The sequence below is a fragment of the Colius striatus genome, chromosome 2 (genome assembly GCF_028858725.1).
Source record: "Colius striatus isolate bColStr4 chromosome 2, bColStr4.1.hap1, whole genome shotgun sequence".
In the NCBI taxonomy this organism is placed as follows: domain Eukaryota; kingdom Metazoa; phylum Chordata; class Aves; order Coliiformes; family Coliidae; genus Colius; species Colius striatus.
Window position 1 is genome coordinate 30,005,717 of NC_084760.1, and position 13,832 is coordinate 30,019,548.

At 41.3% G+C, this 13,832-nt stretch overlaps 1 protein-coding gene across 1 annotated transcript; it reads right to left on the reverse strand.

Moving 5' to 3' along the window:
- Positions 1 to 3,273: 3,273 nt before the first annotated feature.
- Positions 3,274 to 12,657, reverse strand: CMPK2 (cytidine/uridine monophosphate kinase 2). The gene is made up of 7 exons (XM_061991045.1): positions 11,719 to 12,657; positions 9,234 to 9,277; positions 8,821 to 9,131; positions 8,594 to 8,708; positions 6,878 to 7,079; positions 5,549 to 5,782; positions 3,274 to 4,209 (listed from the first exon to the last, which is right to left on the reverse strand). Exons 1-7 carry the CDS (start codon positions 11,745 to 11,747, stop codon positions 4,089 to 4,091), a joined length of 1,056 nt encoding a protein of 351 aa, XP_061847029.1. The 5' UTR covers positions 11,748 to 12,657; the 3' UTR covers positions 3,274 to 4,088.
- Between the last annotated feature and the right edge of the window lie 1,175 nt (positions 12,658 to 13,832).

Consider the following 13,832-nt stretch of genomic DNA (forward strand, 5'->3'; position numbering starts at 1 on the left):
TCTCCCTCTCTTTTTGGTTTTTATTTTAAAAAAAATGAGGAAAGAAAAAAGAAAATTAAAGAAAACCTCTTTGGGCCTTTGTCCTGAGCTTGAAGAGAGACATTTTTCCTTCCATTAAAGTCCCACGGAGTGCTCTGACTCTCCTGCCTCTGAAACTGTGAGGAATTGATAGTGGAGGCAGCATGCACATTTTCAGGTAAATTTCTAGAAGACAGGAATGTCACAGGGAAAAGATACAAAGTGCAGAACAGTAAATAAAACCTAGTGAAGAGCTGGCCTCTCTACCTGTCATGTATTAGTTTCAGGTACTCAGCACAGTGAAATTCTACTTGAGAAAGTATCAGTTCAAATATAAAGCTGCTTGTAATCTCTACAGAAAATAATGGTAAAAATCATGACTATGAAACTGTATCTGTGACAGAGATGAGTATTTCTCAACTTCTGAAAGGGTCTGCACATCACTTCCTAGCATCTGACTTTGGGGAAACAGTCTTTGTCTTGCAAAGTTTTTTTTTTTAGGGGGAGAATGGGTGAACATCAGCCTCAGATTTCATTGCTGAAGTTTCATGTTTGCTTACAAATGGTTTCTTCACCTCTCAGGCTGACAACAGCACTTGCTACTCCCAACACTGGGCAAACACCGTAGCTACATTTCATGTTATGGCAGGACAGGGCCACACATGCACCAAAATCCACTCTTTCCTGCTCCTGACCTGTGGTTACCCTCTGCAGGAATGCTGGGAAGATGGACCAAAAGAAGTTGTAGCATATTCCAAGTTAGTCCTCAGTCAGGGCACTGAGGAAGCCAAATACAAAGTTTTGGCTCCAAGGAAACTTTTCCAAGAGATATATGTTGCTTCTACATCACATCTACATAATACATCCACATTAGCCTTTCAGCTTAGATCAGGAACACACTTTTAAAATGTTCTTCCTGATCACCCCTCCTCACCACACTTGGCTTCATGTCATGGAACAGTCCTGGCACCTGTGGGCTGGACTCCATCTACACAAAGCTAAGCCAAAAGATCTAGTGTAGGAGTATTCTTCCTGCACAACAGGCCAGGAACATAAGTCCAGTCGATCTGAGCAGGTTAGAGCTGGTCTGAAATAAATCTCTGAAACACAGGGAGGGCACACACTGAGTCCTCTGAGCCAGGCCCTCTGTGCTACAGATCTGCCCTACTTATTCCAGGCCACCTGCTAACACAGGCACAGCCCAAAGAAGCTGTACTGCTGCTTTCTAACCCTCTCACTGTTTAAATGGGTGAATAGCGACGTTTTAGGCACCATATGTTATCCCTGCAGGCCTCCAGCTGCTGCTCTGCAGATCAACAGCTCAACCAAATGTCTCATGTCATATCTGGCAGTCCCACACAGACATCTCAGATACCTTAGGGAGATTAACTGGCTGTGGATGTCTATGTTTAGGCAACTGAATGCCATTTTATTTAAATATCTATTCCCCTCTAGACCAAAAATAACAAGGAGGAGTGTGAGATTAAGAAGAAACAAAGGGGATTGAAATACTATGATGAATTCCAGAAAATAAAATACAAAATTATTAAAATAAAATTAAATTAAAAGGAAATTAAATAATTTTTTAAGTTGATTAAAAAAAATGGAAAATTCTGTCATCTAAAACTCTTGGGAGACTTTTTTGAATAAGTAAAAACTGCAGGAAGCTTAATTTGGATCAATTAAAGTATTGTTTCATGCTTTGAGAAACAATTAAACATTAAAAATACCATTCAGTAAGAGTTCAGTAAGAGCTGGATTCACTGACTTAAACAGAACTATTAAGAAACTTGAAATTGTGTTTCTAAGTGTGTCCTTTACTGGTTTAACACCCTAGATGCTCTGTAGTATCAGGTTCTTTGCAAGATCACAGAATCACAGAATCTTAAGGGTTGGAAGGGACCTCAAAAGATCATCTAGTCCAATTCCCCTGCCAGAGCAGGACCACCTAGAGTAGGTCACACAGGAACTTGTCCAGGTGGGTTTTGAATGTCTCCAGAGAAGGAGACTCCACAATGCATCTGGGCAGCCTATTCCAGTGCTCCTTCAAACTCACAGTGAAGAAATTCTTCCTTGTATTTCTCTGGAACCTCTTATGTTCCAGCTTGTACCCATTGCCCTTGTCCTGTCATTGGATATCACTGAAAAGAGCCTGGCTCCATCTTCCTGACACCCTCCCTGGACGTATTTGTAAACATTAATGAGATCGCCTCAGTCTCCTCCAAGCTAAAGAGCCCCAGCTCCCTCAGCCTTTCATCATTAGGGAGATGCTCCACTCCCTTCATCGTCATGGTGGTTACAGTGGTGACCCCTGTTAAGAATTTGCTTGAAATTTCCCCAGCTCCAAGTCAGATCCATCTCTGACTAAGGCCAAGCCAATCAAGCGCCTCTGCGATCACCATTGAAGAAGAGAAATCTGTATCAGAAGAGGAAGTGGTTGAGAGGAAACAATCATGTAGCCACCATGCACGGTCAGTCAAGGAGAGGAGGAGGTGTACCAGAGTAGAGTTCCCTCTGCATCCTGTGGTGAGACGGGCTGTGCCCCTGCAACCCATGGAGAGCAATGGTGGAGTTGAGATCTATCAGCAGCTTTTGGAGAACTCCACAGTAGAGAGACTGACTCTCTCCAGAGGGGCTGTGACTCTGTGGGAAGCCTGTGATAGAGCAGTCAGTTTCTAAAGGACTGCAGTCTGTGGAAGAGACTCCACACTGGAATAGTTTGTGAGGAGCTGCAGCCCATGCGGAGGACTCATGTTGGAAGAGTTTGTTAAGAACTGTATTCTGTTGGGGGAACCTTACACTGAAGCAGTGGAGGAACGTGAGGAGTCCTGCCCTGAGGACTAAGAATTGGCAGAGACAATCCATGCCAAACTGACCACAATCCTCATTCTCTGCATCCTGCACTGCTGGGGTGGAGGTGGTACAGAAATCAGAAGCAGAGCTAAGCCTAGAGGAAGGGAGAGGGGAGGTTCATTTTAACATCTGGTTTTATTTCTCATCATTCTACTTTGGTTTTGATTGGCAGTGGATTAGATTTTTTTTTTCCCAAGTCAGGTCTGTTTTGCCCATAATCACAACCTCCCTGTTCTTGCCTCCATACCTAAGGTCCTCAGTTATTTTTTCTCCTCCCCATCCCAATGTAGGGTAGGGAGGTTGAGCAGCTGTGTGGTGCTTTCTTGACAGCTGGGCTTACATATGCAAAAAAACATGCAAGAAAGAAAAGCTGAAACAAAAAAGTACAATCATTCCCACCGCTCAGGTTCTCTGTGGTTTTTCATTTTGTATTGTCTCGAACACAAACTTACATTAACAAATATTAATAGGTTAGAGAAAATATGTTGTAGAAAAATAGTTTAGCAATTATTTATAAAATGTGTATAATTTTAAGGTCTTCTTAGGTTTCTCTTTCTAATATGCCAGCATTCTCCTATTTCCCTCTGAAATTAACTGATATTTCAGTTGCACATGTTGACAGACTTGGACTTTATTACTTAGAGGCCTAGAAACTTACTGGCCCTTACTTAGGACACATTTTTCCAGGACACTCACAGCAGCAGCTGCTCATCCTCTATTCCAGTAAACCACACTGGGCCACTGGATTGTCTGTTCCTAAATGTTACAATCATCTTACGGTTTCACTGCTGGATGAGATTTCAGTCTCTCCTTGGACACCTAATGCTCCTGCCACAGTTCAGTGAATTCTGATATACAATGGATGTCGAAGCAGGTTCTCCAGGTGAAAAAAATGCAACATGATAGTGTCTTGAAATGTCACAGTGTAAGAGAGTACTCTGAGGTACTTCCCACATGATTGTAGTAGCATGTTTGCAGCATTACTAAGAATTATGAATAACATATAAGTAGTATTTTGCCTTATACAGAAAAGCACAGTAGGCAATGGTGAAAGAGATAATCTCCACAGATCACATTTGGCAGAAGAAAGAGAAAAATCTTCTGTTAAAAGAAACACAGCACAATGTATTTTCAGGTACCAAAATGAGAAAGGCAATAAAAAGTATCTTTAAGTGTACTAGACAGTATATTTTCAGTGCTATTACATGAAAGTCCTTTCACAAAGCACAGTGTTTCTTAATTAACTGTAACACAGCCTTGAGGACCTCTTCCTTGGAGGGGCTGGCATCAACCTCTTGGCATGCAGGATTCACCATCCTTCTGTATGACTCTTCAACTCTGTTTGAAAACACAAAAGCAATGAAACTTCAAATTGTAGGGATGTGAAATGGTATTAGTCATGTCTCAAAATAAAGTGTTCGCACTGCAGAGACAAAGGAAAAAAAACCCTAATACGAAGACAAGACTGAAATCTACTGCAAAGAGCAATAAACCATTAGGAGCTATCACAATGTGAACCTCGAAACTCGTCTATCTGTATTCACATGGCATTGAAGCATTTCTTTCTTTACAGCTTAGCACTGAATATGGTCTGATATAGCAGGATACTGGACAGTCTGCTTGTAATACCTGAATTTATTCAGAGCTTGCTAAGGTGTCTCTGAACTATATGGCATGGCATTGCGTAGGTGTGCTCACTACTGATCTCAGCTTTGAGTCACTGGATTACAGAGCCAATACATCATTCAGCCCTTTCTTCTGATCAGCTTTGCTAACCGGATGTATACCAGGATGAAATACAGGATGAAAATCTCCTCAGATTAAAGCCTTCTCATGATGCAGAACTCTCACACATTTAGCCTGTGAGGATGTGAATATCATTTTCTCTGTTTCCACAATTAACAACATCAAATATTCAGTTATAAGATAAATCAAGCAAGATCCTGGACATTCTCACATCCAAGTTGACATAATTAACAAGTAGAAATAACCAAAAACTTTCTGACAGGAGTAAGAAGAAAGAGAATTAGAGTATGAAAGATTCTTAAATGGCAGCATGTTCCCTAGGTCACCCATTCCTCTGCAGCTGCCACTATATGAACCATATGTCAGCACAGTTTCTGTCAGAATTAAGCAACAGATGTTTTTTAAGTATTTCACCATCAAAAATGTTAAAAAGCTAGAGGTATATTTCAGCTTTGCAATTTGTAGATATGGACACGGACATTCAGGTGTCTATACTGAATGATGTGTGCACTAGGTTTCCACGGTAGACAATGATATCTAATCAATACATTTGGCAGAGCCAAGACAGTAATTCAACACATGCTGACGTTGGATAAGGGTGCAATTTTGTTACTTAAGGAAATGTATCTAAGTACCAATTGAGATCCTCTGGACTATCTCGTTTAGCTTCCAGTATTTCCCCATAGAGTATCCACAGGTTCTGCACCACGTCTTTGCAGAAGTTCTTCACCTGCAGCTTTCAAACACTTTAAATCAGAAGTGACAGAATTTACCCTCCTTGTCAGACATGAATCCTTTCCAAAAAAACCCAGCCTAAAAACTTAAGAAAGACATAAGAAACCTTTGCCCCAGTAATGTGAATGGGAGATTTGCTACTGATCCCACAATAGCCAAGATTGTCTGCATCTTCTTATTCCTCATTAAAGCTTACCGTTGTCGAAACAAGTTGTTAGCTTCCAGCTCAGCTTCTTCCTTTGTCTTCTCCAGCCCCCGACGCTGAAGCCTCTGGACTCGTTCCTCAGGGTCAACAGTCAGGAGAAGAACAAGATCAGGTTTAAGCAGATCCTCAGGCCACTGGTACACCTCATCATGAGCTGGTGGAAGATCCTGGACATTTCCATTTACCTCAGTGGCAATTGTGTAAGCAGCTGTGCTGTGCCAGTATCTGTCAGGAAAATACAAAATGGAGAGAGAAATTTTAAAACCAACACTAATGCTTCAGTAATATAGGAGACGGGTGTCATTGTAATGACATGCAATAAAGATGACATAGGTGACACTGTGATTTTGAGGGGAAGAGTAAAGAACAGTTCTGTGCCATCCACTATCTCTCATAATACTCACTACAATATTCAAAAATACTGCAAATTCTTAATTAAAACATATGGCAGGTGCTACACATTTTGCAAAGAGTGTTTCAGATACTCTTATAAAAAGAAAATCTTCTCACATAATGAGAGGTCAAAAGTAGATTTACATTATATGTCAAAAACATATACTCTTAAGTATTTTTTGTCATTCCCATCCTACTTCATGCAACAGATTTGGCAGAGAACTTGTAGTCTTCAAGCACACGTGAATGAAGACAGGCTTTCATAACGACTGTGCATTTCACTTGCATTTACTGTTCCCACCACTATGAGGCACTCTATTTTACGTATTTTAACGGCTGGTTAAAAACAGCCCTCACACACACAAACTGCTGGGTATGTGTGTTGAGGAGTGTGGGGGGATTACAGTACATCTACTGAAACAAGCCAGGGGGTTCAAAGTGGATCTCAACTTTCTTTACTAAAAGTAATACTGAAAGCTGCCTACACAGTGAAAAGAAGAAATTACACCAAAAAAAAAAAAAAAAAAAAAGTGGAAAATATGTTTCTGGCTTTACATCCTCAGAGTAAGAGTATCTAAAACTCAGTCATTCTAATCCACCTGCACCTCAGATGCATCTGAGAAATAGTCATGATCAGCAGCCTTCATTGCCACAGAGTCCTGGTGCAGCTCAGGCTGCATAGCCCATGCCTCCACCATTCCTGACTGAAGATGTAACACTTTCCATGTGTCCTAAAGCCAACTGAGAGTCACCCATCCTACTACTATCATTACTCTTCAGAAGATTTTTGTACCCGTCTGCAAATTAATACACAAAAAAAAGAAGAAAAATTAAGAAACTCAGAGCCAGTTATTGATAACTTCTTCTTGTGACACTGAACAACTGTATGATGGAACTGATATAAGATGACTTCTTAAATATACAGACCTGTCTATGATCACAGGTGCCTGAGTGGATGCTTTTGCTATTTCTGAAGCAAGAATGTAGTTGCCCGCAGCATAAAATGCTCTTTTAATGGGTGCTGGCTCATCATCAAATATTGTCCTCCACTGGTTGATGCAGTCTGGTGGGGACCTTAGCAGGATGCCATTCAGGGTGTCCTTAACAGACTGAGTTATGGTGGTCTTGCCTGCATTTAATTTACAGAAGAAAACACTTGTTATATTACACATCAGATATAACTGAGTTTCAGAAAATTAAAATAGCTCCTATCTACTCACTTTGAGTGTGCACTCTGACCCTTGACTATGTAACCTGAGTATCTGGTGATAAGGTTTTCATGAAGTGGCAAATGATTATGAGTCTGGTTGCAGGAATTACTACACTGCTTCCTACTCTTGGGGCCTTCTACCCCTCCCTTTTACCAGCTTTGCCTCTTTACTCCCTTTAAGGAATTAAATGCATCACAATTTCTCTATATAGCCATTTACAACTTTTTCTAGGTCACAAGTCATGTGGATATTGCCACACTGACATCCAATATTTTCTTTTCAGAGACAATTTTCAGTTCTCTTTAACTGAGAAGTCAGAAAACAAAGTTATTCAAAGGCAATACTTATCTCTGAGAGAAATTGCTACCAGTATCTTAGTTCATCTCTTTGACAACTCTCCACTAAAAGTATGTTTCATCATCTATCCAAGAAATTTCATTTCCAGCACTCTACTCTTTGTATTCTTTCATTGACACAGATAAGGAATTAATCCACTGAGTGAAAATTAGTATCAACTGCTTAGAATCATAGAATCATAGAATGGTAGGGGTTGGAAGGGACCTTTAGAGATCATCTAGTCCAACCCCCTGCAGAAGCAGGTTCACCTAGATCAGGTCACATAGGAACATGTCCAGGCGGGTCTTGAAGACCTCCAAGGAAGGAGACTCCACAACCCCTCTGGGCAGCCTGTGCCAGGGCTCCGTCACCCTCACACTGAAATAGTTTTTTCTTATACTGAAGTGGAACTTTTTGTGTTCCAGCTTCATCCCATTACCCCTTGTCCTGTTACTATCTACTATAGAAAAAAGGGATGTCCCAACCTCCTGACACCCACCCTTTAGATATAAATGTTAATAAGATATCCCCTCAATCTCCTCTTCTCCAGACTAAACAAATCATACAATTTTGGTTGGAAAAGATCCTTAAAAGATCTTAAGATCAAGTCCAACTGCTAACTTCACACTGCCAAGTTCACCAATAAACCACGTCCCTCGGCACCTCAGCTACATGGCTTTCCAGTATCTCCAGGGATAGTGACTCCATCACTTTCCTGGTCAGTCTGTGACAGTATCTTTTCAATCCTTTCAGTTAAAAATTTCTTCTTAATGTCCAGTCTAAACCTTCCCTGGCACAACTTGAGCCCATTTCCTCTTGTCCTATTATTTGTTACTTGGAAGAAAGACATTGTTTCCCACTTCATCACAGCCTCCCTTCAGGTAGCTGTAGAGAGTGATCATGTCTCCCCTCTTTGATCTTTTACAAGTAAGAGAAGACAGACTGCTATTTATAATCAGTAATTATTTCAAATTTGTCACTGTGTTGCAGTGGTTTTGAGGTTTTTGAGCCTTTCGCCTGTCCGAAAGGCATAGCAGTTGCCCTTTCCAACTATTTCTTACCCGCGGTTCTTCAGCCACGCGTTGCTCTTTCTTACCTGTGGCATCCAGCCCCTCAAAAACCACGACGGGAAAGCTTCCCTTTTCCTGGTGCTCGGGACACTTCTCCAGCAGGTCGAGTACCGCTCCCGCTTCGGGGATCCGCGCTGCGCACTGCGGAAAGAGAGAGATGAGACCCTTCACACCCGTCCTCCCGCCCTCCTGCGCTGCGGCTCCCACTGCCCGGTGGGGCCGTCAGCGGCCGCCCCGCGTCCCGAGCGCGCACCTCCCGCAGGCGGCTGCGGACGTCGGCGGCGGCGGGCGGCAGCACACGGGACAGGGGCGGTGGGACCGGCGGGCCCGGGGGGACCGGCAGGCGCGGCGGGCGCGGGGGGACCGGGGCACAGTGCCGCAGCATCGCCGGGCGCGAGCGGGACGAGCAGCGGGAAACGAAACTGTAGAGCGCCGGTGACTGGGAAGAGCTGGGCAGGCGGGAGCACAAATCCAGAGAGGCGGGTTTTCTGCTTTTTCCCCGCCGCTTTAGAGGCACTAGAGTGAACAGGCTTCGTTCCCGCGGGGAATGACTGCATGGATGGACTGGAAACGAAAGTGAAAAATAAAGTTTTAGTCTTGGGATCCGGGCTGCCCTCCGACCCGCCCTGCACAAAACAAAACAAGAAAAAAAAACAAAAAACAAACCAAAATCACACTCCCACAGACTCCCGTGGCTGACTTCTGGTAGTCTGAAAACAAAAGAGGAAAAAAAAAAAAAAAAAAAAAGAAGCATAAATACACTAAATACACTGTGCTGCTTCAGACCAGCCCACAGAGCCAACCAAGTCATAAACCAAACTGAATGGGTTTGCAATCCTCAAGTAGTACCCAGCTGTCAGGACATATTAATAACTTAACCCTATTATTCTATTACTCAGTACCTTGATAGTAATGATACCAAGAAAATGCCAGTCAGGGCTCAATAGCCAATGTGACAACTCCATTTAAATAGTACAGGGGATTCCCGAGTAGTGTTTTAAAACATAGCAAACAATGTCAATAAACACTCCTCTTACGGTTATTAATACCATCCACATCCAAGGAATTTTAGTTATCATTGATCTTAATCAGATAATGTTTCTATTAACAATGCTCACAAGTTGGAATCACTCTTTTATCCACAATTGCTTTGTCCATCTCAAGCCATACCCCTGTGGAATATCGGAACCACAGATCAGGACTATGCAATCGCTTCGTGCTTACTTGCAAGTATCACACACACACAAGCAACAAAACTTAATAACACACTTCTCAAAAATATACTGGCAACCAGAAATAATTTAAAAAAAAGTAATCATTTTTTTAAAAAAAGGTAAGAAAAGTTCAGAAATCCTTATTACAAATTCTGGGTCTATACCATATTACGTTTTTCCCCAGGCCCGAGATCCACTAATGTGAATCAACCAGGAGCACACATTTCTGTGTGCCAAAACTGAGATTAACTACCATGAATCAAACAGACCAAACAGGAGCCTGCCTTTAAGTGTTAGCCATTGCAGGACAAAACAGATAATGATTAATTCAATTAATATGGTTACTCAAGAGTCTCCAATCAGACTTACAGATGTTATTATATAGAATCAGGTGGGCATCACACCCAAGTTTTTCATAGAATGTCTTCTACATCTTATGGGTCTCATGTAGGATGTCCCCTATGATCTATGGGACCTTCTTCCCGTGACTGATCCCCAGTGGGACCTGAACTCATATGGAAAAAAAAAAATCAAGCATATCGTGATAACACTGTGATGGTCCTTGTCTACTCCCACAGCAATTCGAGCAGGGCGAGGAGGCCCTCCAAGAAATCCTGGGGCACCCCTAGGGAGTTGTTCCTTACTGGATCCTGCAGCTGAGCAGAGAGAATCCCACCTGGGTCGCCAAATTGATGCTGAGAAAATGTCAGTCAGGACTCAAGAGCCAATGTGACTATTAAGTAAGTATTTTTTATTGCAGTGCTGGGTGCACAGGGGATTTCTCTGCCAAACATGCACACCCCAGCCATTAAGTTTTTGCCTTATACAGACAATAAACATGCATAGTCATTACAGTTCTTAAAAACAGGTTGGGTTATGTTAACCACTTCTAAGAGCTAAGAATTATCATCAGTTCCACCCATCCACCCGTCATCTTGCCTTAGTCCACCCAGGTTACACCTCCGTCACACCTCCTCCAATGGTCCTCTGGGGTCATTAAGGATGAAGATCTAAGTCTTCCTCATGGTGTACTTTTCACTTTGGGGTCCTTGTTGTTTGTTCAAACCACAGAACAGGACAAAAACAGCCTTGTTCTATCAGCTCTAAACAATAGTTCTGTCAGTGCTCGATAACAATAGTGGTTAGCAGTTCCTAAGAAAAGTTCCTAAAAAAAAATGTTCCACAAGGCTTGGGGTTTTACAAGGTTAGCAATTTTGCAAAAGTAATATTTCAAATATCTAAGACTTATAAATTTATACTTGAATTTTCTAGCTAATATATAATGCCCTATAAGTTCTTTCATTCAGTAAGATCAACAGACTCATGTAATTTTGGAAGTAAAGAGGAATTTTACAAGCCTGCAGTGTTTTTGTAACTTTGTGATGGCCAATTTCAGCTTTCATCAGCTCAGGGGCAGGAGCCAGAAGCACTGCAAACAGCTTTAATGCTAATTTAGTTTCATGTCAGCTGCTATGAGTAATGTTGCTCAAAATGTGGATTTTGAGTTTTCAAAAGATGTAAGTTGAAATATAGGAGAACCTGCACCTCTGCAGAACCCTATTTCTCCTTTCCAAACTGCCACTTAGCAATATCTAAAATTAAACTTCTGGCATAATTCTGAATGTATATACCCTACAAGTCAGTATACTCTACAAGAAATTCCTCAGAAACTTGATGTTTTCCCTTGCTCAGCTTAAACATGCTGCACAAGAATCTTTTTCTTAGCTTATTTGCAGGGAGAGGTGAGCAGCTGGTAGGCAGCACTATTTAGGTAGAGATTAGCTATGATAGTTGGAAAATGTCTATGCTAAGGAAGTTGGTGGAAGATCAGGCTAGAGCAGAAACTGAGAATATAGCCTTGGAGGCTCTTAATACTATCTCTGCAGCTGGTACAAAAACTAGCTTTTTTTTAAGGCAAAACATACCCTTTTTCATACCTGAGAACTCCTGTATCGTTCCACTTCATTCAACCATGTGTCAATGGCAGTTGGGTATGGATGCCAGAAAACACAGGGTAAAAGTTCATTACACGAGAAGCCAATAGATAGTATTTTTTAAAACATAATAATATGCACCACTGAGTTAGACTAGTGGCCTTTTTCTCCCAATATTTTCTCCAGAATGACATGCTGTGTGTAAGCCTGGCTTATCTGTGGTACTTTATCCTAGTTCTTGTGCTCCCCAAGTATCCACAGCCATCAAATCAGGAACATTAGACAGCATATCCTCATCTTTTCTTTTTGTTATTTATTTATGCATCCTTGCTCATACATCTGTCTAAAATCTTTTTGACTCTGCCATATAGTCTATCTCCACAAACCCCCATGGTCTCAAATTCCAGCAATACACAACCTGTTGCATCAGAATAATTAACTTTTATAAGTTTTAAACTCATATCCAACTTGTTTCAACAACAGATTCTTCCAATAATTTTACTGACTCTGGTGAGTAACAGTTCAATATTTGGCTTATTTATCACCTTCATGGCTTTGTAAAGTTCACTCAGCTTTATCATGTGAGAAGTGAGAGCTCCCGTCTCTTTTAAGGCAGATGCTTCATTTCCTTGACAATTTAGATGTAGGGATAACTTTTCTTAATGCTATAAGGTCCTGCCATGATGTGTAGACCTGAGCTGTACCACTATTCAAGGTATGACTACACCTACCAAAGTCTCACAGAGCAGCAAAATAATGTTGTCTGACTTGTTCTCAGTACCGTTGTGGAAGATGCTAAGCTTTTTGTTGACTTTTTTATTGCTACTGCCTCTCACAAAGTCATTTATTTCAGAGTGATAGACACAGTGACTGAGAACCCTTTCCCGACATATGTGTCACTACTGAGCTCAGCATCAGGTATACAAGGTTTCGATTATTCTTTCCCACATGGCCTTACCTTTATCCACACTGAAGCTTAAATGCCACTTTTCTGGTCATTCATTTTGTGAGGTCATACTGACTTGCAGCCAAGTTTCACTTCAAAAGCTCTTGAAAAGCCACCTGTGTCCCTCACTGACCTGTCTGGCTCCCTGTTCTCCTGTTTTTCTGTTTTCCTGATGTCACAGTTGCCTTTCTCCTCCCTGCTGAATAAATGGGAAGAGTTTACTTTCATTTTCCCTTTTCCCCTCCCACCACCTCGATATAGTCCTGTTTACAAGTGTTCCTGAATCGAGTTGGTGGTGCTTTCTTCCTCACTTATGATTATGAAATAATTTATAATTGGTCTGTGATGTCTGTCCTACTGGCTAATTACTTAAAAGTATCTTCTTGCAAGAATTTAGGTCTTTCCCATCAGATTGTATATGAACAGTCCAGGTAAAAAATATAGGAATAGAGTTGCCTGTTATATCCAAAACAGGTCTTTGTGTTTCAAATCAGTGTGGAAAGTATTAATCTGTTTTGAAGTTAACTTATGGTAAGTATTTTTCAGTTTCTTCACAAAGACCTTTATCATTTTGTCTTCTTCATAATAGGAAATTATGTTGAAGAGAAAATGTGCTAGCAAATGTGCTAAATATGTGAGAGATAGAGATGCAACAAGAAGCCATATGAGCATTTAAAAACTTTTTGATCCAGCAAAAGTGGAAAAAGAGGAAACAAAACCTGAAAAGTTAATCAACCCATAATTTTAAAATTATATCTAAATGCACAGTCCTACAATGTAGATAAAACAGCTGTCTGAGACACAAGGCAGGAACTAATGAAGATAAAAGTCCATAAAATTCATAGGTATGTAAAACACACACAAATAGAATATAGATGTTTTCCTGCAGAATAAACTTTGCCAGTAAAGGGCCCTCCAGCAAAGATAAAGGTCTGTGGATAAGATCTTAAGAACAGAGAAGCTAGTATAGGGTCAGGCCGAGAGATTCTCATCTTCTACCCATGCCAGTGGCCAGTGCCAGATGTTTGGAGAAGAGAATGGAAAGGGTCAAGAAGGATCCTTCATCCAACATCGTATCCCAGATTCCATGAGTTATCTGTTCAAATGATTCCTGAGCTGCAGATCACACACACGTGACAACAGGCCTGTGGTTGACCTCTTTCAAATGTAC

Coding starts and splice junctions, on each gene's coding strand:
- CMPK2 (XM_061991045.1), bottom strand. CDS start 11,747: ATGAAGTGGAACGATACAGGAGTTCTCAG. Junction 7,080..8,593: donor TGAGGGGCTGGATGCCACAG/GTAAGAAAGAGC, acceptor AATTAAATGCAG/GCAAGACCACCATAACTCAG. Junction 5,783..6,877: donor GCACCTGTGATCATAGACAG/GTCTGTATATTT, acceptor TTTTCCTGACAG/ATACTGGCACAGCACAGCTG.